Consider the following 18,789-nt stretch of genomic DNA (forward strand, 5'->3'; position numbering starts at 1 on the left):
ACCTTTAACAGTAATCCTGCAGCAGCTGCAGGTGGCCAGCGAGCAGCGAGCGACTCATCCCACTTAAGAGCTGGTGACTATTGTTAAGGACATTAAGTGGAAATTAGAGCAGCAGAGCTCTTATTTATTGCGACAGCCAGGTGAAAGGGGCTTTAAGAGGGGAGACGCTGTGTGAGGACAGACTCGTTCACACTCCAGACTCCGCAGGGCTGCAGCTGTGGTCGTCTCACTGTTGCTTTCATTATTAATCGCTTGGTTGATAAAATGTCTGAAAAAGTTTAAACATTTTGAAGTCTGGTTGTCATCCACAGCCCAGAGATATTAAAGAAGGAAAGAGGAAAGAAAAATAATTACATTTAACAAGCCGACATCAGAGAACGAAGACTTTAGTTTCCTGAAATGATGACTCAGCATTTAGGACTGAAACCGCCAACATCAAAGATAATCAATAAATCTTCAAATGGCTCATCAAAAAAGGAAATATTCCATTAAATACACCAAAATTAATCTCAATAATATATATTGGCATTTATTAATGTATATAATGTGACAACATTATATTTCTATCTTTAGTTGTGTTTGTATTTTTCTGTATTTTCAATTTAGAGATATAATATGTTTTAGGGAGCTACACTGTAAAAAGAATGTTTTAACAAGCTACTGAAGCAAACTGTACAGCTTCAAAAACGAATCATGTCGTTCTTTTTGTTCTGCCTCATCCAGAACACAACAGCTGAATTTCCCATCAGGCCGTGCTCACTAAAGGGACGACGGACTCTCTGCAGTAAAGTTACGGGTCGCTGGGTCGGATTGATCGGACGGTTTCAGAGCTCTCTGGATGAACTCAGCGAGATCAGGACTGAAACAAGCCTTAAAAGTTAAAGAGAAGCACAAAGAGCTGAAGCGGAAACATGCAAATCAACGAAACCAAAGCACCAAAGTGTCGTCTGTGAAGCAGAACCAGGTACAAAAAGCTCCAGAACCAAAACGTTCTCAAACAGGAGAAAGGTTTGTGAAACTCACCTCTCCAGGTCCTTCTGCGGCCTGGAAACAGACAGAGAACATCACAACATACATCAAGTTCAACCAAAATGAACGCTCTCACTAGTATTTAATTTTCTATCTCCAAACATTTTCAAGGATAATGTGGACAAACAGTACAAGAAGCAACAAACCGTACCTGAATTCCACGATGTAGACGTTCTTGAAGCTCGGCAGCCTCTGGAAGGCGTCTTCAATCTGGAAGTTAAAGAGAAGAAAGACAGTTTAACTTTTATTCTGCATCATTTGTAGCGTTGAGTTGAACTTTCTCAACTCAAAATATCAGCCTTTTTTCATCATTTTTCATCAGTTTTATGTGAATAAGAGGAAACTTGTCTCTGTAAAAACATTCAAACATCAGATCATCATTTACAAAAACAACATGCAACTTCCTTCATACTTGACTCACTGAGGATCAGGGTCACAACATCTTGAATCTCAACAAAACAAAGACAATTCATCTCAATAAAATTCACTAAAATCAAGACATTCTTAGTGTCTAAACATGTGACAGACATGTTCATTTGGTGAATTCTTCCACCAGCGTGCAGTGACAGACATGAATTATGTTAAATTAATTTAGTTTGATCCCAGTTGTATCTGCTGCTGACGTCTTGAATTTGTAATAAATATTAATATTTTCAGCTCTCCTCTCTCTGCTGCAGCCCAACTCCTGCTGTTTCTATTAGCCCTGTTATCCACTTCATATTCCCTCATTACTGACCCCGATATTCAAACCATAAACTGGCTTCCCGCGTCACTAACGGTGGAGCGGAGCCTGAGAAGCTCCCAGCGGTACGGGAACACACCGGCGCTCTCTGCTTTCCTGGCACGGCGTGTTTTTCCACCAACTCACAGTGAGTCACTGCTCGTATTCTGTATGTTCTCTGAAGTTTTCCAGCTCTGTTTCTGCCTCGGCGGGTCGTATAGCCCAAAGCTGGCAGGGCCGAGGAAGCTGAGCTTTAAAGCGTAAAGATCCTTAATGCGTGAAAAACAGGCGAGGCCTTTAAACCAGAGCCCAACTCCTGAGTCTGCAGTTTGTAGGAAACCACTAGCAAGTCAATTTGGTAATGAGTGTGCATCCTGGACGTCAGAGAGGAGTAACAGAGGAGAAATGACAGAAAGGAGTAAAGAAAAGGAGGACGGGAAGCACAGCGATCACAACACTGCATCACCTCACCACCAAACGAAGAGGGAGCCTGAAGCCTTACCCAACAAAGTTTATGTGGTTTACAGGAAATCACGTCAGTAAACTACATCTAATGAAGTGGCTTTGACATTAAGAGCAAAAATATGAAATGATCGTTTAGAAAAAACAAAACAGAAGTCCTGCCTCAGCCAGGAATCAAACCCAGGACTGCGACAGTGCCAAACACCAGGCCTCCATGTAAAGAAGATGCATCCTGTGTGTGTTTACTTCAGTCCTCAACGTTTCCTGTGCTTAAACGTGGGAAACTCTCCTGGTCAACATGTTCAGACACGTGTAAAGATCATCTCACCCTGCGTGTGAAGTGTCTGGCCAGTTGTTGGTAGTGGAAGCTACCCGGGTCTCTCAGACCGTCGTTGTAGGTTTCTCCTCTCAGCTTGATGCTCAGCTCCACCACCTGATCCTTCAGGGGCCTCGAGGGCCACAGCAAGGTGTCGTCTATCTCGTTACCGATCTGTGCAGGGAACACGTGTTCGGTATGTTTGGCAGATTATTGACTGATCATCGTCAGCTGACATCAGGCAGGACCTTCTATGATGGTTTTTGTATTTGTTGTTAATTCATTTATTTAATTACTTTTAAAACATTTATTTAGGCATATATAAAGGGGGGCTTTATGTATATGTCTGAGGGGCTGGGATTACATACACTCACACTTCTTCCTGCTCCTTTTGTCATTAGAATTGCCTGTTTTAAGGTTCACTACTCTTCTGTTGGTTTGTATGGAAAAACAAAATAAACATTTCAAAAACTTTGTTTCCTTACCGAGCTCTCCTTCTCATCCACCAGGCCAAAGCCGTTGTTTCCAAGTAAATCGTCATCTATATCAAAAGGCCTCTCTGTTGGATCGGGGAAGTTTCCGTTGTTGTACTCCACCTCGTGCTTGGTTGTGGCAGCTACAGAGGCACCGGCGGTGGGTTCCTCGCTCTCATCCTCTGCAGTGACTTCCACCACAGTGTCTGGGATGATCTCGTCGATGGACTCAGATGTGGCTTTTACAGGAACATCTGTCATGGTTGCATCTGTAGCTTCAGCCGTAACATCTGAGAAGATACCCTCAACTTCTGCTGGGACAAGCTGGACACTGTCCTCGTCAGGGGAAACCTCGAGGACAGGCTCATCAGTGGGCTCTTGGGTGACCTCAGTTTTTGTGGTTGAACCTGGATGTGAATCGGTCACAACTTCAGGAGATGTTTCACTCGGAGTCTCTGGGACAATTTCTTTCTCAACTTCACGTAAAGATTCTGAGTCTGAAGATTCACTTCCAGACTCCACCATCTGTGTAGGGTTAGGGTTCTTTGTGGTTTCTTGTAGTATTTCTACCTCAGAGTCTCCTGGATGTTCCACCATCACCTCCTGTTCAAGAGTCTCCTCCACTTCAGTCCCAGGCACTAAACTCTCTGTGTCTTCTGGAACAACAACAATAACTGGAGTGACCTCTTCATCAGACTCTGGAGGGATTTCATCAAGAGTCTCTGGGACTTCTTCTTCTGCGATTTCTGCTTCAGGTCCTTCTGCTTCTGGTTCGGCAACAACTCCTTCCACTGTTACCTCCTCAGAAGTTGCCTCTTCTTCTTCGTCTTCTTCTTGTGTTTCATCTCCAGACTTCATGGTAAGATCTGTTTCACTGGTTGCTACTACAGGTTCTGTTTCTTGAGCAGGTCTTCCAGTAGGTTCTGTCTCTTCTGCAACTTGTTTTACAACTTCTGGTTCTTCGGCTGGTTCTCCGGTGGGTTCTGTCTCTTTTGGAATCTCCCCTTGCACTGGCTCTCCCAGTGATTCTGGTGACTCTTCTGTATCTTTTTTTGCCTCTTCTGCATTTTCTTCCACAGGTTCCACTCCCTGTGGTGGTGCTCCTGTAGGTTCTGTATCTTCAGTGGTTTCTTCTACGGGTTCTGATTCTCGTGCTGGGGATCCTGTAGGTTCTGTATCTGCAGTAGTTTCTTCTATGGGTTCTGATTCTTGTGCTGTAGGTTCTGTATCTTCAGTAGTTTCTTCTATGGGTTCTGATTCTTGTGCTGTAGGTTCTGTATCTTCAGTAGTTTCTTCTATGGGTTCTGATTCTTGTGCTGTAGGTTCTGTATCTGCAGTGGTTTCTTCTACAGGTTCCGATTCTTGTGCTTGTTCTCCTGGGGGGTTTGTGGATTTCTCTTCAATGAGTTCTGTTTGTTGTTCTGATTCACTTGTGGGTTCAGATTCTGTTGCAGTTTCTTGTGCTAGTTCTGCTTCTTGTGAAGAACCTTCTGTAGGTTCTACTATTTCTACAGTTTCTTCTGCTGGTGTTGCATTTTCATTTCCATCTGCTCTTTCTTTCTCTACGGGTTCTAAAGGTGCCTCAGGTGTTTCTTCTGCACCTGCAGGTGCTTCTCCTGGGGCCTTAATTGTTCCCTCCGTTTCCTCAGTCATCTCATTAATTGTCTTTACTGGCTCTTCCTGGGTGATTGTTGTTGGTTCTTCTTCTGCTGTTGTGGTATGTTCCGCAGGTTCTACTCCATCTTCAGGAACTGTTGCCTCCTCTGTTTCCTCTGCTGTTTCTACCATCTCCCCTTCTGCCACTGTGGCATCTTCTTCTGCTGCTGTTTCATCAACAACAATCCCACTTGTCACATCTCTCTCTGGCATTATTACCTCAGCAGATTCGACTGTAACAGCAGCTTCAGTTATCTCATTTATTTTTACTCCTACGTCTGTTTCCTCCTTCTCAGGTGTGACCTCCTCTGTTACCTCTGTAGTATTTGGTGGTGCCTCCTCAGTCACAGAGAAGGAGTTTTCATCTTGGTCATCTACAACCGGCTCAGAAGTGTCCTCAGCCTTGAGTTTGTCCTCACCACCGTCTTTACTAACTTCTACTGCTATCTTGTCTGTTGTAGTCAGGATGGAGCCTTGAGAGGGAACCTCAGCTTCTATGTCCAAGACAGATTCTTGTTCTGGAGTCACACTGACAAACATTTCATCCTCTTCTTCTGAATCAGTTGGAGTGGCACCTGTGCTGACTTTTGTTTCATCATGGCTAACCTCTACAGCAGCCTCTGCAGGATGCTCTGCAGGCAGCTTCTGTGTTTCACCTTTGGATTCTTCAAGAACTGCTGCCTCAACTAATACAGGCCCTGCTGGTTCTGTTTCATAGACAGACTCAGTGTGTTCCTCTATCATCTCATCTGTCAAGGCTACACCTGAGGGGATATCCAAAGAAGCGTCCACCAGAACCTTGACAGTTGTCCCAGCGTCTGATGGAGCCTCAGCAGCAGGCTCCAGGGATACTTCCTGCCCTACTTCTTCCAGTGTGCCAGCTTCTGTAGCGGATATTATTGTGGGCTTTGCGAGGACCACAGCAGTATCTTCTGTGATGGCCTCTTCAGCCACGGCCTCCGAGGGGGTCTCCTCACCTTTTGGGGAAACCTTTTGAATCACCTCAGAATCAGGTAGATCCACATCTGCAGGAATGATCTCTAGGATCTTGCCATCTTTCACTACAGTCTCCTCATCTTCTGTTGTTTCTGGGACAGTTTTGTCTTTCTCAACAATCCTATCAAAGGCATCCTGGGTAACAGAGTCAGGAACCTCCGTGGCAGCCTCCACAGTGTCCTCAACATGTGCTTCTTCAGACTCTAAGGGAGCCTCTGCGTCAGGGACGACCAACAGTGGACTCTCTGAAGTGATACCCCCTCCAGTGTAATCTGGTGTTGCAGGTTCAGGGCTGAGGCCCACAGGAATCTCAGCTGAAGGTGTTGCACCTTCGTGGACGGACCCTTCAGTTGCAGAGAATAGAGGGGTCCAAGCAGTGACCTCAGAGCCTGGTGGGAGGTCATCCTGGGCCATCGCGACTGTCTCTGATCTGATGATGACGACACCTCCCCCTGTCAAAAGATAGATAAAATTACATAATTGAGACAATAGAAAATTAAATAACTTTCATCTGTATCCCAGCTGTGAACTGTGACCACCTCATCTTTCACATCTATAGAAAGTCTGTAAAACCAGAACTCTCTGATGGTACTTTGACATTCCAGGTCACTCGGTCCACAGAACAGCCGCCTGTAGCTGTGATCTCACTAACCCTGATACGTGTCCTGCAGTAAGTCAGTCACGTCTACATCTCTGCTGCTGGCCCTCCATCCAGCCTCCGTTCATTGACCAGACTGCTGCCTGTAAATAGGCTTACAGATCTATTCTGAGAGCGGAGCGTGTGACGGATGTCAGCCTCCTGTACCCACTCCGTCCTCACGTAAGACAGATTTGGGTGCAAGGTGAGAGACTGCAGCTGACAGTGGACGTTAAAACTCATACTGACATTAACTGTTGCTTTCAACAACCACTGTTTTTATGGTCGTAACCCATCATGAGGTCATAAAAGACTTTGGATGGGTCACTGAGCGGTCATTAAGACGACACTATAATCACCTGCTGTCAGATAAAATCCCTTAATGAAACAGATTATCTGCCAACTTTGACTGAAGTCTTGACAATTATCATTTTTACCAATTGTTAAACTTTAAAAGCTTCAGGTCCAGCATTTAATTTAAGGCATTTCTACAAGACCCAAAACTGTCTGTAGTCCACAGAACAGTTCTGGAGCTTCACAGTTAAACAGAGTTGCAGCGTTCTGCTGAACAACTGAAGCAGCTGAGACGTGATTTAACACAGAAAAACAAGAAGAAACAATATCATTAAAACTTTGCTGGATTAGTTTTTAGCACTCGTTAGCAGTGAACTCATGGATGTACAGACAACTATCGCTGGATTACTGAAGAAAATGTAAACGCATGATTTTTCTAAGGCAAGTTCTACTCATGTGAGGAGAGACTTTATGATGTTGTCATCGTTTCAGATCAGGGTGAGATGCTGACCTCTCTGCTGCAGACTGTGATCACAGCAGACCAGCTGTATGGAGACATCTGAAGTTTTAAATCAAGTCTCAGCTGCTTTAGCTTTGTAGTTTTCAATGTGAAGACGACAGAACGAAATCAAATCAATCAAGTCATATCTCTTAAAGATGAGGAATCCAATCATCCTTTAATCCTTTGATTTGAGTGTTTTAAAAGAAAGAATAGATCATAAAGTTTATATCTTAGTCTCAAGCTGAAATGGATTAAATTCTCTGTTGCTGAACTAAACATGAACAGTGAGCTTCAGGTGTGAGGTCACCTTGTAGAGTTACCGACTCTCCTGTCTGGACGGTCGATGTTTCAGAGCTGCGGAAAGACAAAAACACGATGTTAAGAAAACATTGGCCGATTCATCTGAGAGAGTTTTCTCTACAACAGAAAATCCTGTGTTTTGTTTTACCGTCTGTTTAGATTAACATTCAAGAATGAATCATTGTAACGGTTGTACTGAAGTCAATTCATCTGCATGAACTGTTTTTTGTTTCTTTTCACGGTCAGGGAATGAACGCTGCACCCATAACTGTAAAGATATCGTGATTTAAAGGTTATGAAAGCAGCAGTGTGTTTAGGTCCAGTGGAAACAGGTTCATGTCCAAATGTGATGACTTCAAGTTAATCAATCACCACTTTAAAGCTGGAGACTGTTTTTGTCAGTAAGAAAGAATTACTTCAGTATTTTTACTTTTAAATAACTAGAGCGTGACATTTCAGTTTGAATGCTGGCTGTTGAAAAGCTGACGCTCAACTGCATCACTGGCTTTAAAACTTGAATAGTTCCAATGATGAATGAAAGATCTGGAATATTTCAAAGTTTTGTTGAAAAGCTGAGCATGAATACGTCGTTTGATCATGTAAAAAATGGATCGACTGGAAACCAAAGATTTCACAGGACAGTTATTAATAATTCATGTGGAAAATCAATGATTTTTAAGCATTAAAATGAAGTTATTGATGTAATGCCTCGTTTCCACAGTTTTGTCTTGTTCCTTAATAACAGACATGTGACCCCTAGTGTTCAATGCAGGAACTGCATTTTGTCCAGATTTATTAACTCCACCGCTAACGTGAGAGAGGAGCTTATCAACCAGACACCAGAAATTCAAATGTATTTTGTTAAAAGACGTTTGAACCACTAACATTATGCAAGCACTTTATATGCTACACAGCTAGCATAGCACGCTACTAATGTTAGCTAAATAGATCATTATTAATCATTAAACTTCGGTCGAGCGTATGAAGCATCTTGTATTATTGTTTCAGAATTCAAACACTGAAAAAAGCAAATAAATCAAACCGTGAATTGATTCTTTCTTGATAACTTCCTCAGAATTCTGCTGCAAAAGTCCACATTTATTAACAGTGGAAGAATATTATAGAGAGAAAGTTTGCCTACACATCGGGGATCATAAAGGTTCCCATGGACCTGATGGACTTTGGGTTGATGTAGAGCTGCGTGGAAACGAGGCGTTCACATCAGTACGATGGATTCATGCACTGCTGAGCAAAAGCAAACTGTAGCTTGTTTAATGACTGTTAAAGGGGAGATTTCACCAATTGTAAAATGTCTTTCATGTTTGTGTTTCACATCTCAAAACTCCTAAAAAGCTGATTAGACAGCAGGAGAAAAGGACCTCAGACAGTCACCAGAGTCGGTTTCTAATGTTCTCACAGGCACCAAACAATTTCCAGTCTCATTCGCTGTTAATGACAAAACATCTGCGAATCCTTAACATAGTTGGCATTCCCTTCTAAAGTCATTAAAATACAGCCGGGCAGAGGCACTTTTACAGTGCACGTTAACAGAACCACAACAAGCCAAACAAAGCAACACAACAAGCGAGCATCTCGTACACAAACAGGCTCGAGTTCAGCTCCTCGCCGTCCGGCTGAGCGAGCAGCAAGGCAGCAAGGCAGCAAGGCAGCAAGGCAGCAAGGCAGCAAGGCAGCAAAGCCCTTCTCTGTTTGTGTGTCAGAGTCATTAAACCTCTTAAAGTTTCCTCCTAGTTTTCATGCAGTTTTAGGACACTTGTCTGTTATCTAATAACCTCAGCTTTCTGATAAAGGCAACAGGTGGAAACTGTTGGTACTCTTTGATTCAGTTGCTGACGAGCTGACTCCAGGACAGCCTTGGATGTAGCTCAGTGTTTGGTGTTTTCAGGCCTACCTGCATGGAGGAGGGCCTGAGGTGGTGAGCACACTGCAGCAGGTGATGAAACACAGCACAGGTGTCAAAACACAACCACTTCATTCAGAACACAGAGATGTTGCTGCAAAAACCTTTAACAGGTCACTTAATGTGGTGTCCCGTCTGAGCGGCAGCCTCCTTAAAACACGTCAAACGGTGGAGAGAATATTTAACCAGTGACAAGATTATCTGACGCCGTCTGGGAGACTGTGGTAGTTCTGAGCCCAGCTCAAGTGTTGGTCCATGGTTCTGTCCTGAGAAGTGGTTCAGAAACCACTTTTATCTGACAGGACCACTGCTGACTGGACTCCTGTGTCGTTTATTCAGTAAATTGTGTATCTGTGAGACTTTTAGTCTGGATGTGATTAGAAGACGAGAGAAACGCTCAGACTTTCTGATTATCTCCAGGTTTGCATGGTCTCAGACATTTGGACCCGTCTGTACATCACAAAGAACCACATCTTCAAAACAAGGAGGGAAAATCTGTCATTACAAAAGAAATTAACTTGTCGACTTCTCCAGATGACATTAAGATGCAGCTCTAGAATCCAGAGGAGTTCACTGGATTCTGGGAAATATAAATGACAGAAAAAAATCCTGATACGCTGCAAAACGTTTGCCAAGATATCAAATTATTTCTTTGAATTTTATCTTTGAATTTGTGGTATGTTCTTAAACTGACCATGAAAATGTCTTTATACCTCAATTAGACAGAATGTCTTCAAACTGAGTTACTGAATAATCACACTATTAGTTTAATAATTGTTATTGTTGTTATATTATAAATAATCACTCAGTGTCACTTTTTGCTGTATTTTTTCAGCAAGCTAAATCACGAATCTCGTTGAATTAATATTTATTTTCTTTGTATTTCACAAACTGTGGGAAGTGTGACTCAAACACTGTCTGTAAAAAGGACAAAATGAAGCAGCTGTCAAACATCGACTGTCAGATTTAACAAAGAGAAGGCATATTTTAAATGTTAAAACATTTTAAGACTGTTTCATGAGTTCTGTCTGACCCGACTGGCAGAACTTGTTTTCACGTGTTTTAAAGGAGGAAGATTCAGAGACGAGACACGTCACTTAATGACTGTTAAATTAATATGTTGCCTTTTTTGAACATGTTCATGAACACCAGCACAAGAACACAGGAACACGTCACTTTCTAACACAACAAGAGTTTTAAACTAACCTGTTCATCGCAGCCGCCGCGGCGACTCTCTGGAAGAGAACAACACATCGTCAGCAGAGAAAATCACCACCGTTTACGACTGACACCAACAAAAACACAAGAACAAATCAATGTTGTCACTTTTACTGAGATATGAAACAAACAGTCACAGAGAGCCGGAGCGGGCAGCGTCCTCATGTTGCTGGATGTAGTCATGCAGACATCATCATTAAAACCTAACGATGGTGATACTCACACTCTGGATCAGGCTGCTGTGTTCCTCTGATTTGCTGAAGAAGCTTCCGATGTCTTTGACGCTGACGGAGCCGTCCATGCAGCGCCCGACCCAGTCCTGGTACTCCTCCCGCTCCGGCAGCCGGTCCCAGAAGATCTTAAAGGCTTCCCACACCGTCTCCTGACACACTGAAACACACATAAACGCATCATGAAGTCCTGAACATGAGGAGGAGAGGGTCCCTGTAATGTGCTGAGTTGTCAGGTTTAAGGTTCTTACAAACTCAACAATTATTTCAAAATGAACCCAGTTGTTTTCTCCAAACAAAAGTGTGAACATCTATATTAATACTTCTTTAAAAGGAAACACAGGTGATGTAACAGACAAACTGCCAGTAACTGTGCTGCATTCAGAGCTTAACGAGTTATTTATAGCTGACCAACGGTAACGTTAACCTCCACTAAACGCTGCGGCTACGTACTGACAGTGCTGCTAGCTCAGCCTCAACACGGGTCGAGACTCTCTCAGACGTCCAGGACTTTCACTCACTGAGCTGAAGGTTCTCTCCTTGTAAAGATGATTGTATGTAAATCCAACTCAGATATTATCAGCAGATCTGGCTCAGCATAGACTTTGTTCTCGGATCAAATGACAATCAAACTTCATGATGTCAGTTTTGGTGATTTTCATGTTTTTCAGATGAACCTGTTAGAAAATCCTGCTAATCCTCAATCATGTTTTCTATATTTGAGCTAAAACTCGTTTGTGAAAAGAAGTGAAGACTGAAGAAATGGAAAAAGCAAAGGAAGGAGATAAAAAGCAGCTGAGGACACGTTGTTCAGCCACAAACTCACAGAGACACAAAGGATTCTGCTTCTACGGTGAAGCAGCAGGTGTCTGAAATCGAAGTCCTCGGGAAAGAGACACGTATGAAAACCACAACATCACATGTGAGGGGAACATTTTCACATGTGATCTAAAACTGTAACATGTGAAAGGAAAATGTGAACGGCACATCATCACAAGCGGTTGTTTTGTTTCTTGCAAGAGTGCAGTTTACAATGTGGAAGCAACGCTGAAATCTCAGGAAACAGAATCCTCATCATGTGAGATTAAATCTTAACATGAAAGAGAAAATGTGGATTAGAAACTCCACCGACATGTGATGATTAATACTCTACAGAGTGTTTAAAGATGTGACAGTTATATGTTTGAATCCTCAGTGTGAGGTTGTGAGTTCAGACTCTGAGGTGGTGAAACAAATGAAAGCAAAGACGACGTGACTTGTTAAGAAGGTCGTGTTGTTGCAGTGAGTCTGGCTCTGCTGACCTCTGACCTCTGAGGGACCGGCTGCCTTTAATGACAGCAGACTGTCAGTTTAAGCTTGTAAGTCCGTTTGAACAGGAGCTTCAGTGAAACACCTGAAGAGTTAAAGAAACATGTGGACAGAAGGGAATTTTCTGCTCCTGTGAAGAGAAAGAAGCAGGAAGCTGGAGGGAACACGTACCTCTGAGGTGGAAGTAGCTGAGGTGGTTGGTCACGGCCTCGTCAAACGTCTCCTGAGCGCAGAGTTTCACTCCGCTGGGAAACAAGATGTTCCTTTTTCTCCGAGTCAGAGCAGCGTGTCGTCTGTACAGAAGCTGAACCGAGTCCAGCGACGACTCGCCCACGAGTTCTGCACCCTCCTCCTGATCCACGCTCAGGCCCCCGGAGCCAACTGCGACCCAAAACACAGAACTCTGAGACGCTCAGTCCAAGCTGTCACAGTGACTGAGTACAGTTACTGCTGATACTGCATGAGTCTGACAGTACTGCAGTACTTTACTACATGAGTCTGACAGTACTGCAGTACTTTACTACATGAGTCTCACAGTACTGCAGTACTTTACTACATGAGTCTGACAGTACTGCAGTACTTTACTACATGAGTCTGACTACTGCAGTACTTTTACTGCATGAGTCTGACAGTACTGCAGTACTTTACTACATGAGTCTGACTACTGCAGTACTTTTACTACATGAGTCTGACAGTACTGCAGTACTTTTACTACATGAGTCTGACTACTGCAGTACTTTTACTATACGAGTCTGACTACTGCAGTACTTTACTACATGAGTCTGACAGTACTGCAGTACTTTTACTACATGAGTCTGACTACTGCAGCACTTTACTACATGAGTCTGACAGTACTGCAGTACTTTACTACATGAGTCTGACTACTGCAGTACTTTTACTATACGAGTCTGACTACTGCAGTACTTTTACTACATGAGTCTGACAGTACTGCAGTACTTTTACTACATGAGTCTGACTACTGCAGTACTTTTACTATACGAGTCTGACTACTGCAGTACTTTACTACATGAGTCTGACAGTACTGCAGTACTTTTACTACATGAGTCTAACTACTGCAATACTTTACTACATGAGTCTCACAGTACTGCAGTACTTTTACTACATGAGTCTGACTACTGCAGTACTTTACTACATGAGTCTGACTACTGCAGCACTTTTACTACATGAGTCTCACAGTACTGCAGTACTTTTACTACATGAGTCTGACTACTGCAGTACTTTACTACATGAGTCTGACTACTGCAGTACTTTTACTACATGAGTCTCACAGTACTGCAGTACTTTTACTATACGAGTCTGACTACTGCAGTACTTTACTACATGAGTCTGACAGTACTGCAGTACTTTTACTACATGAGTCTGACTACTGCAGCACTTTACTACATGAGTCTGACAGTACTGCAGTACTTTACTACATGAGTCTGACTACTGCAGTACTTTTACTATACGAGTCTGACTACTGCAGTACTTTTACTACATGAGTCTGACTACTGCAGCACTTTACTACATGAGTCTGACAGTACTGCAGTACTTTTACTACATGAGTCTAACTACTGCAGTACTTTTACTACATGAGTCTGACTACTGCAGTACTTTACTACATGAGTCTGACTACTGCAGTACTTTTACTACATGAGTCTGACAGTACTGCAGTACTTTACTACATGAGTCTCACAGTACTGCAGTACTTTTACTACATGAGTCTGACAGTACTGCAGTACTTTACTACATGAGTCTCACAGTACTGCAGTACTTTACTACATGAGTCTCACAGTACTGCAGTACTTTTACTACATGAGTCTGACAGTACTGCAGTACTTTTACTACATGAGTCTGACTACTGCAGGACTTGTGTTATCTAATTACTCTACTTTGATGTTTCTGTTCTCACATCATAATAATGTTATAACAACATTATAATAACGTTATAATATAATAATTATAACGTTATAATAACGTTATAATCAGGTTCTCTGATGGCGCAGTACAGACCTGTCTCCATGCACATGTATCCTGACAGCAGCACGGCTCCCAGCGCCCACAGCGCCCACAGCTCCAGCCTCCCACACTTTCTTGTCATTCTCAGAGAATCTGAACGTCCAGCTCGGACTCTTCTCAGCTCGTCAGCGGCTCCTGCTCGCGGTCATCCATCCACCAGGTCGCTCGGCATTGGACAGAATGGAACAGGACACACAGTGGACGGGTCTAGTCCGGGGCTCGGGACGGTCCTGACGTGGCGTCGCCGGGCTGCTCTCAGGTGAGCAGATGGGACTTTGCGGGGGAGATTTTTTCTCTTTGCTCTAATCCTATTTGTTAAGCTGCTGGAGTGGATGAGTGTCAGAGCCGCGGCGCTCCAGAGTAACGGCTCATTGTTGCTCAGAGGAAATCAAACAAACAGGACGATTATGTGGCGCAGAGAGACGACACGCAACGTTTCAATGTCCAGTCACACGCAAGAACACTGGAATCAGTGCTGGAGCTCTGAGGCAGGACGGAGGGACTCCACCTGCACGCTGCCACACAGACTCACACCTTCATCTCCCAGGATTCACCTGTGCAGGTGGAGAGAAGAATCTACACGTCTTCAAATTCAAAGATGAAATTATTCATAACTACTTCATCTTCCTAGAAGTCTTGCACAGCATATAAACATCACTAAGTGTTTAATAACACACAACGCAGGCAGGTCTAAGTGTTACAGCAGTATTAATATTCAATCACACGCTGTGTACATTAATAAAACTACCTCACTGACTGTTTTCACCCAGTCTTCAAATAATAAGAATGACATGAATAAGAATAACACAGCAGGCTGTGATGATTAGTAAAGCTTGACTTTGATAAAAATTGTGTTTTTTTTAACTTTATTTACTGTGAGATTGTTGGGTGTTGTTGAGATTTGACCCCAAAATAAAATAATATTCACTACAAAACACAATAAAAACATGAATTAACAGATCCTGACCTCTGGAACTGACCCGTGCACCGCAGGAACTGTTTTACTCTCTCAACCAAACATCACAACTTACAGACCGGAATCAGAATTCGGCCCAGTTCACAGTTGGAGGTGGCGAGAAGCAGCAGGTGGTCGTCACGGCGACTGATCTGGTGGATTACCTGAACGAGTTGCAAGGTCACATTGAGCCTCAAAGGTCAGAGGTGACAGCGAGGTGCCACCTGTATTCACTGCATCAGGTCAAAGGTGAGCAGCTGAACAGATACAAAGACCAGGTCACATGGTATATATTATTATTATTATAATTATCATTATCATTATCATTACTAGTGCAGTGCCTGTAGGAAACATGTATTCCTATAGAAAAGTGGGAGGTTAAGTACCTTTTTCATGGAGGCCAAATGAGGTTGTGTTTGAAGGTGTCAGGTCATCAGGGATAGAATTGGCTGTTTTCGACTACTTTTGATTTTATCATTATATTTCACCTCAAAAACTATTTATCTTGCCTTGTTTGGTATCATTATTTTCAGCACAACCTCACATGTGTGACTGTACAGTTATTTTTCATTTTGACATACTGTATTAACACAATGGACCTAAAATCACAAAATAACATAAAATCAGGTTTGATTAAAATATAAAATATAAATTGTTGTCTGCTAAATTTGAGCATAGGTTTTTGAAATTTACAAAGTTCTATGACTATATAGCTATTTACATTTAAATGCAGGCGATGCTTCAGGCTCAGGGCTCCTCGGCTCATTCCTGCCTGCTGCACATTCAGCATCTCCTCATTGTTCTGACTCATTAAACAAAAAACTGACTCCACTACACCAAACACTACATAACACACTAACTACACACTCCAAACACGCTAAACGTCACAAATCTCTCAACTCTCAATATCTCTGCCTGTCTCCACACTGACCGTCGCTGCCTGTCACTCATCCGCCTCCGTCCCGCCCACAACTTCCTGTTCCTCAACAACCAAACTTGCTGCTTGGACACTTTTGTGACAAAAGCCCGTTTGAACCGTTTCTTCCTGCACCAGACACAAAGCAAACATGACGGCAATGTTCGTGAAAAAGCGTGGCGGACAATATTTACCCTAAGTCCGGTTCTGAACCTGCCGGTGCGTCCGTCGGCTGGGGAGCTGGGCGTGTTAGCGGCTAGCAGCTAGCGGCTAGCAGCTAGCGGCTAGCTACACACGAACATCCACAGATTCAGATTCCACTTTGTTGTCCGCGCGGCTCCGGATCTCCTCAGACCGGAACACTCGATCTGGACTCGTTTAGTCTCATTAATCCACAACAGTCAGTTTAGATGCACAGAACGGGACCGAACCGCCACAAAATCCTGGTCCAGCTCGCGCAGCTGCAGGTATAAATCCGCTTGTTGTCGTGGGTTTGAGCTCTGCAGTGATTGGCTCTGGTGCGCACGTGACTGTGGTGGCTACGGTTAGCAATGCTAGCGGAATTTGTAAAGCATTTATGAAATAATTTATTACCGGTATCATTGTTGTCCAAACAAATCCGACATTGCACACCCTTGAACCAAACAGCAGCCATGTTGAAACTCTCAGGTCAGTCTGATCCTGATCTGCAGAGACATTTGAGGAACAGACAGACAGACAGAGATTCCTTGCTTTTATAGAGAGATAGATTTAGAGAGAGATTTATAGGACAGTAACAATATTTTGTTTTTCTTTGGTCAAGAAAATTTTAACTGCCATGTTTATTTTTGCTTTTGATATTTTTCATGGATATTATTTATTTATTATATTCATACATGTTCTCATCTGAGCTAAAATGTTGATGAATGATTTTACATGAGAACAAAATAACAAACCTTAGAATTAGAAATTCCACAAGGAAACACTTGTGAATGATTGATAACGACAAGTGAAAAAACTGTCTTGCTAACTAAAATATGAGTTTTAATTCGAGGTGCTGCTGAATCCTCAGCTGAGACTGTGGTTCTGTTTACTTCCTCCGGACCTTCACAACAAGCTGAGCAGCTTCACTCAGGCGGTTTTCTATAATTAAACTCATCCTGGTCCAGACCGGACCCCCTGCAGCTGCACACCGTCAACAATGGCAGACATCTTTTATTGGATAATGGGATTAACGAAGCAAGAGCCGAGCAACACGAAACCAAGGCGGAAAGATTCTCATTCCACAAACGTCTAAAAGTATGTTTAACATGAACGAACGTCTGTGACTCTAAATGTTCTACTTCATTTTCTCACATCAGAACTGTAGAAACTCTCCTGTGTTCCGGACCGAGGTGGTTCTACTTCAGTCAGTCTCCAGCAGCGACTCGGGATCAGTTTTCTGTCTCGAGGACTCAGATTATTTTTGAGAAGCAGAATGAAGCTTCATGGAGAGACTAAATCTGTCTAATCTTCACCTCCCATCGCTCAGATTACACAAATCTATGGCTGCTGGGGCAAAACATGACCTCCTCCCCGTCCAGGGCCACACTGGCTCCAGACCAGGGCCATGCTGGCTCCAGACCAGGGCCACACTGGCTCCAGACCAGGGCCACAGTGGCTCCAGACCAGGGCCACGCTGGCTCCAGACCAGGGCCACGCTGGCTCCAGACCAGGGCCACAGTGGCTCCAGACCAGGGCCACGCTGGCTCCAGACCAGGGCCACAGTGGCTCCAGACCAGGGCCACACTGGCTCCAGACCAGGGCCACGCTGGCTCCAGACCAGGGCCACGCTGGCTCCAGACCAGGACCACACTGGCTCCAGACCAGGACCACGCTGGCTCCAGACCAGGGCCACGCTGGCTCCAGACCAGGGCCAGGTTAGGGCCACACAAGAGGAACAGACCAGGGCCAGATGGGGGCTAGATGAGGACCGGTTCAGGACCAGACCAGGGCAACAGTAAGGCCAGACGGGGTTCAGACCAGGACCAGACCAGGGCCAGTTCAGTCATACATAAACTCAAGGTGTTCCTGTAATTGTGTATGTATTGATCAACACGACGTCAGTGATTACAGGCGTGCTTAATTTGACTTCACCTGTTAAAAGCTGATCACATGTTGAATTTCACCAAACATATAATTATTAATCATGTTTACAAAACGCTGAGCGACGAGTTCAACCGGTGTGATGAAGAGTTTTTGCTAATCAATAGTCATTATTAAACTGATCAGTTAATCACGACCAGTGTTGGTGTCTGTCTCCCTCCAGTCTGAGACAATTAATGAGCTGTAAGCTGATTGGTCCTCAGCAGGGGGGCGGGGCAGGAGGGGGTCCTCTAAAACCCCAAAGGTTACCACACACACACACACACACACACACACACCACAGATCCAATGGAGTAATTAACTCATTATTAATTAATTCTGCTGTGTCAATATTATTTAATTATACATATACAGGAAATGATTTGTAGATTTTTTGATTCAGATGACTGACAGAACTTTTTGCAGTGTGAAGTTGCGTCTCTGTTTCTTGGTTTGAATCCTCATAATTAAGTCTGAGAAACGTTTAGAGAAGAAGTGACGCTCTCAGGTCTTCACAGTGAGTTCACTCTTACTCTGGTGTCTCACAACGTTCTGGAAACAAAGTTGGAAATTAAAATATTCTCACTGCAACAACAGATTTAGTTTGAAAAGTTGTTAGGAATCAGTCACAGACAGAATGACGTGACGAGATGGAAATAATCATAAAGTTTGTAAACTCAGAATTTGTGTTCTGCCGTCAGTAACCATCATCGCTGTTCCACTAAGTTCTCTA

At 43.5% G+C, this 18,789-nt stretch overlaps 2 protein-coding genes across 12 annotated transcripts in view; one reads left to right on the top strand and one right to left on the bottom strand.

Annotated features, from left to right (window-relative positions):
- The window catches only part of LOC119015039 (interphotoreceptor matrix proteoglycan 2-like), a 41,401-nt gene extending 25,167 nt beyond the window's left edge, over positions 1–16,234 (bottom strand). For 6 of the 11 annotated variants that reach the window (XR_005073157.1, XR_005073159.1, XR_005073158.1 and 3 more), the window contains exons 1-10: positions 14,077–15,672; positions 12,235–12,444; positions 10,749–10,915; positions 10,514–10,542; positions 9,299–9,331; positions 7,394–7,440; positions 3,014–6,105; positions 2,541–2,702; positions 1,181–1,239; positions 1,024–1,044 (exon numbers count right to left, since the gene is read on the bottom strand). Coding sequence is in view for 6 of the 11 variants with exons in the window: in XM_037090614.1 (XP_036946509.1) it covers positions 1,024–1,044; positions 1,181–1,239; positions 2,541–2,702; positions 3,014–6,105; positions 7,394–7,440; positions 9,299–9,331; positions 10,514–10,542; positions 10,749–10,915; positions 12,235–12,444; positions 14,077–14,164 (3,908 nt within the window). In the remaining 5 variants the exon portion in view is untranslated. Of the gene's footprint in view, positions 1–1,023; positions 1,045–1,180; positions 1,240–2,540; positions 2,703–3,013; positions 6,106–7,393; positions 7,441–9,298; positions 9,332–10,513; positions 10,543–10,748; positions 10,916–12,234; positions 12,445–14,076; positions 15,673–15,968 lie in introns of those variants that run through there. The other 5 variants (XM_037090615.1, XM_037090618.1, XM_037090617.1 and 2 more) reach the window with 5 other exon arrangements.
- Positions 16,235–16,741: 507 nt separating this feature from the next.
- LOC119014991 (translation initiation factor IF-2-like) lies at positions 16,742–18,213 on the top strand. The gene is made up of 2 exons (XM_037090483.1): positions 16,742–17,231; positions 17,464–18,213. The coding sequence occupies exon 2, from the start codon at positions 17,496–17,498 to the stop codon at positions 17,895–17,897; it is 402 nt and encodes a 133-aa protein (XP_036946378.1). The 5' UTR covers positions 16,742–17,231; positions 17,464–17,495; the 3' UTR covers positions 17,898–18,213.
- Positions 18,214–18,789: the final 576 nt, after the last annotated feature.

The sequence above is a fragment of the Acanthopagrus latus genome, chromosome 24, assembly GCF_904848185.1.
Source record: "Acanthopagrus latus isolate v.2019 chromosome 24, fAcaLat1.1, whole genome shotgun sequence".
In the NCBI taxonomy this organism is placed as follows: Eukaryota; Metazoa; Chordata; class Actinopteri; order Spariformes; family Sparidae; genus Acanthopagrus; species Acanthopagrus latus.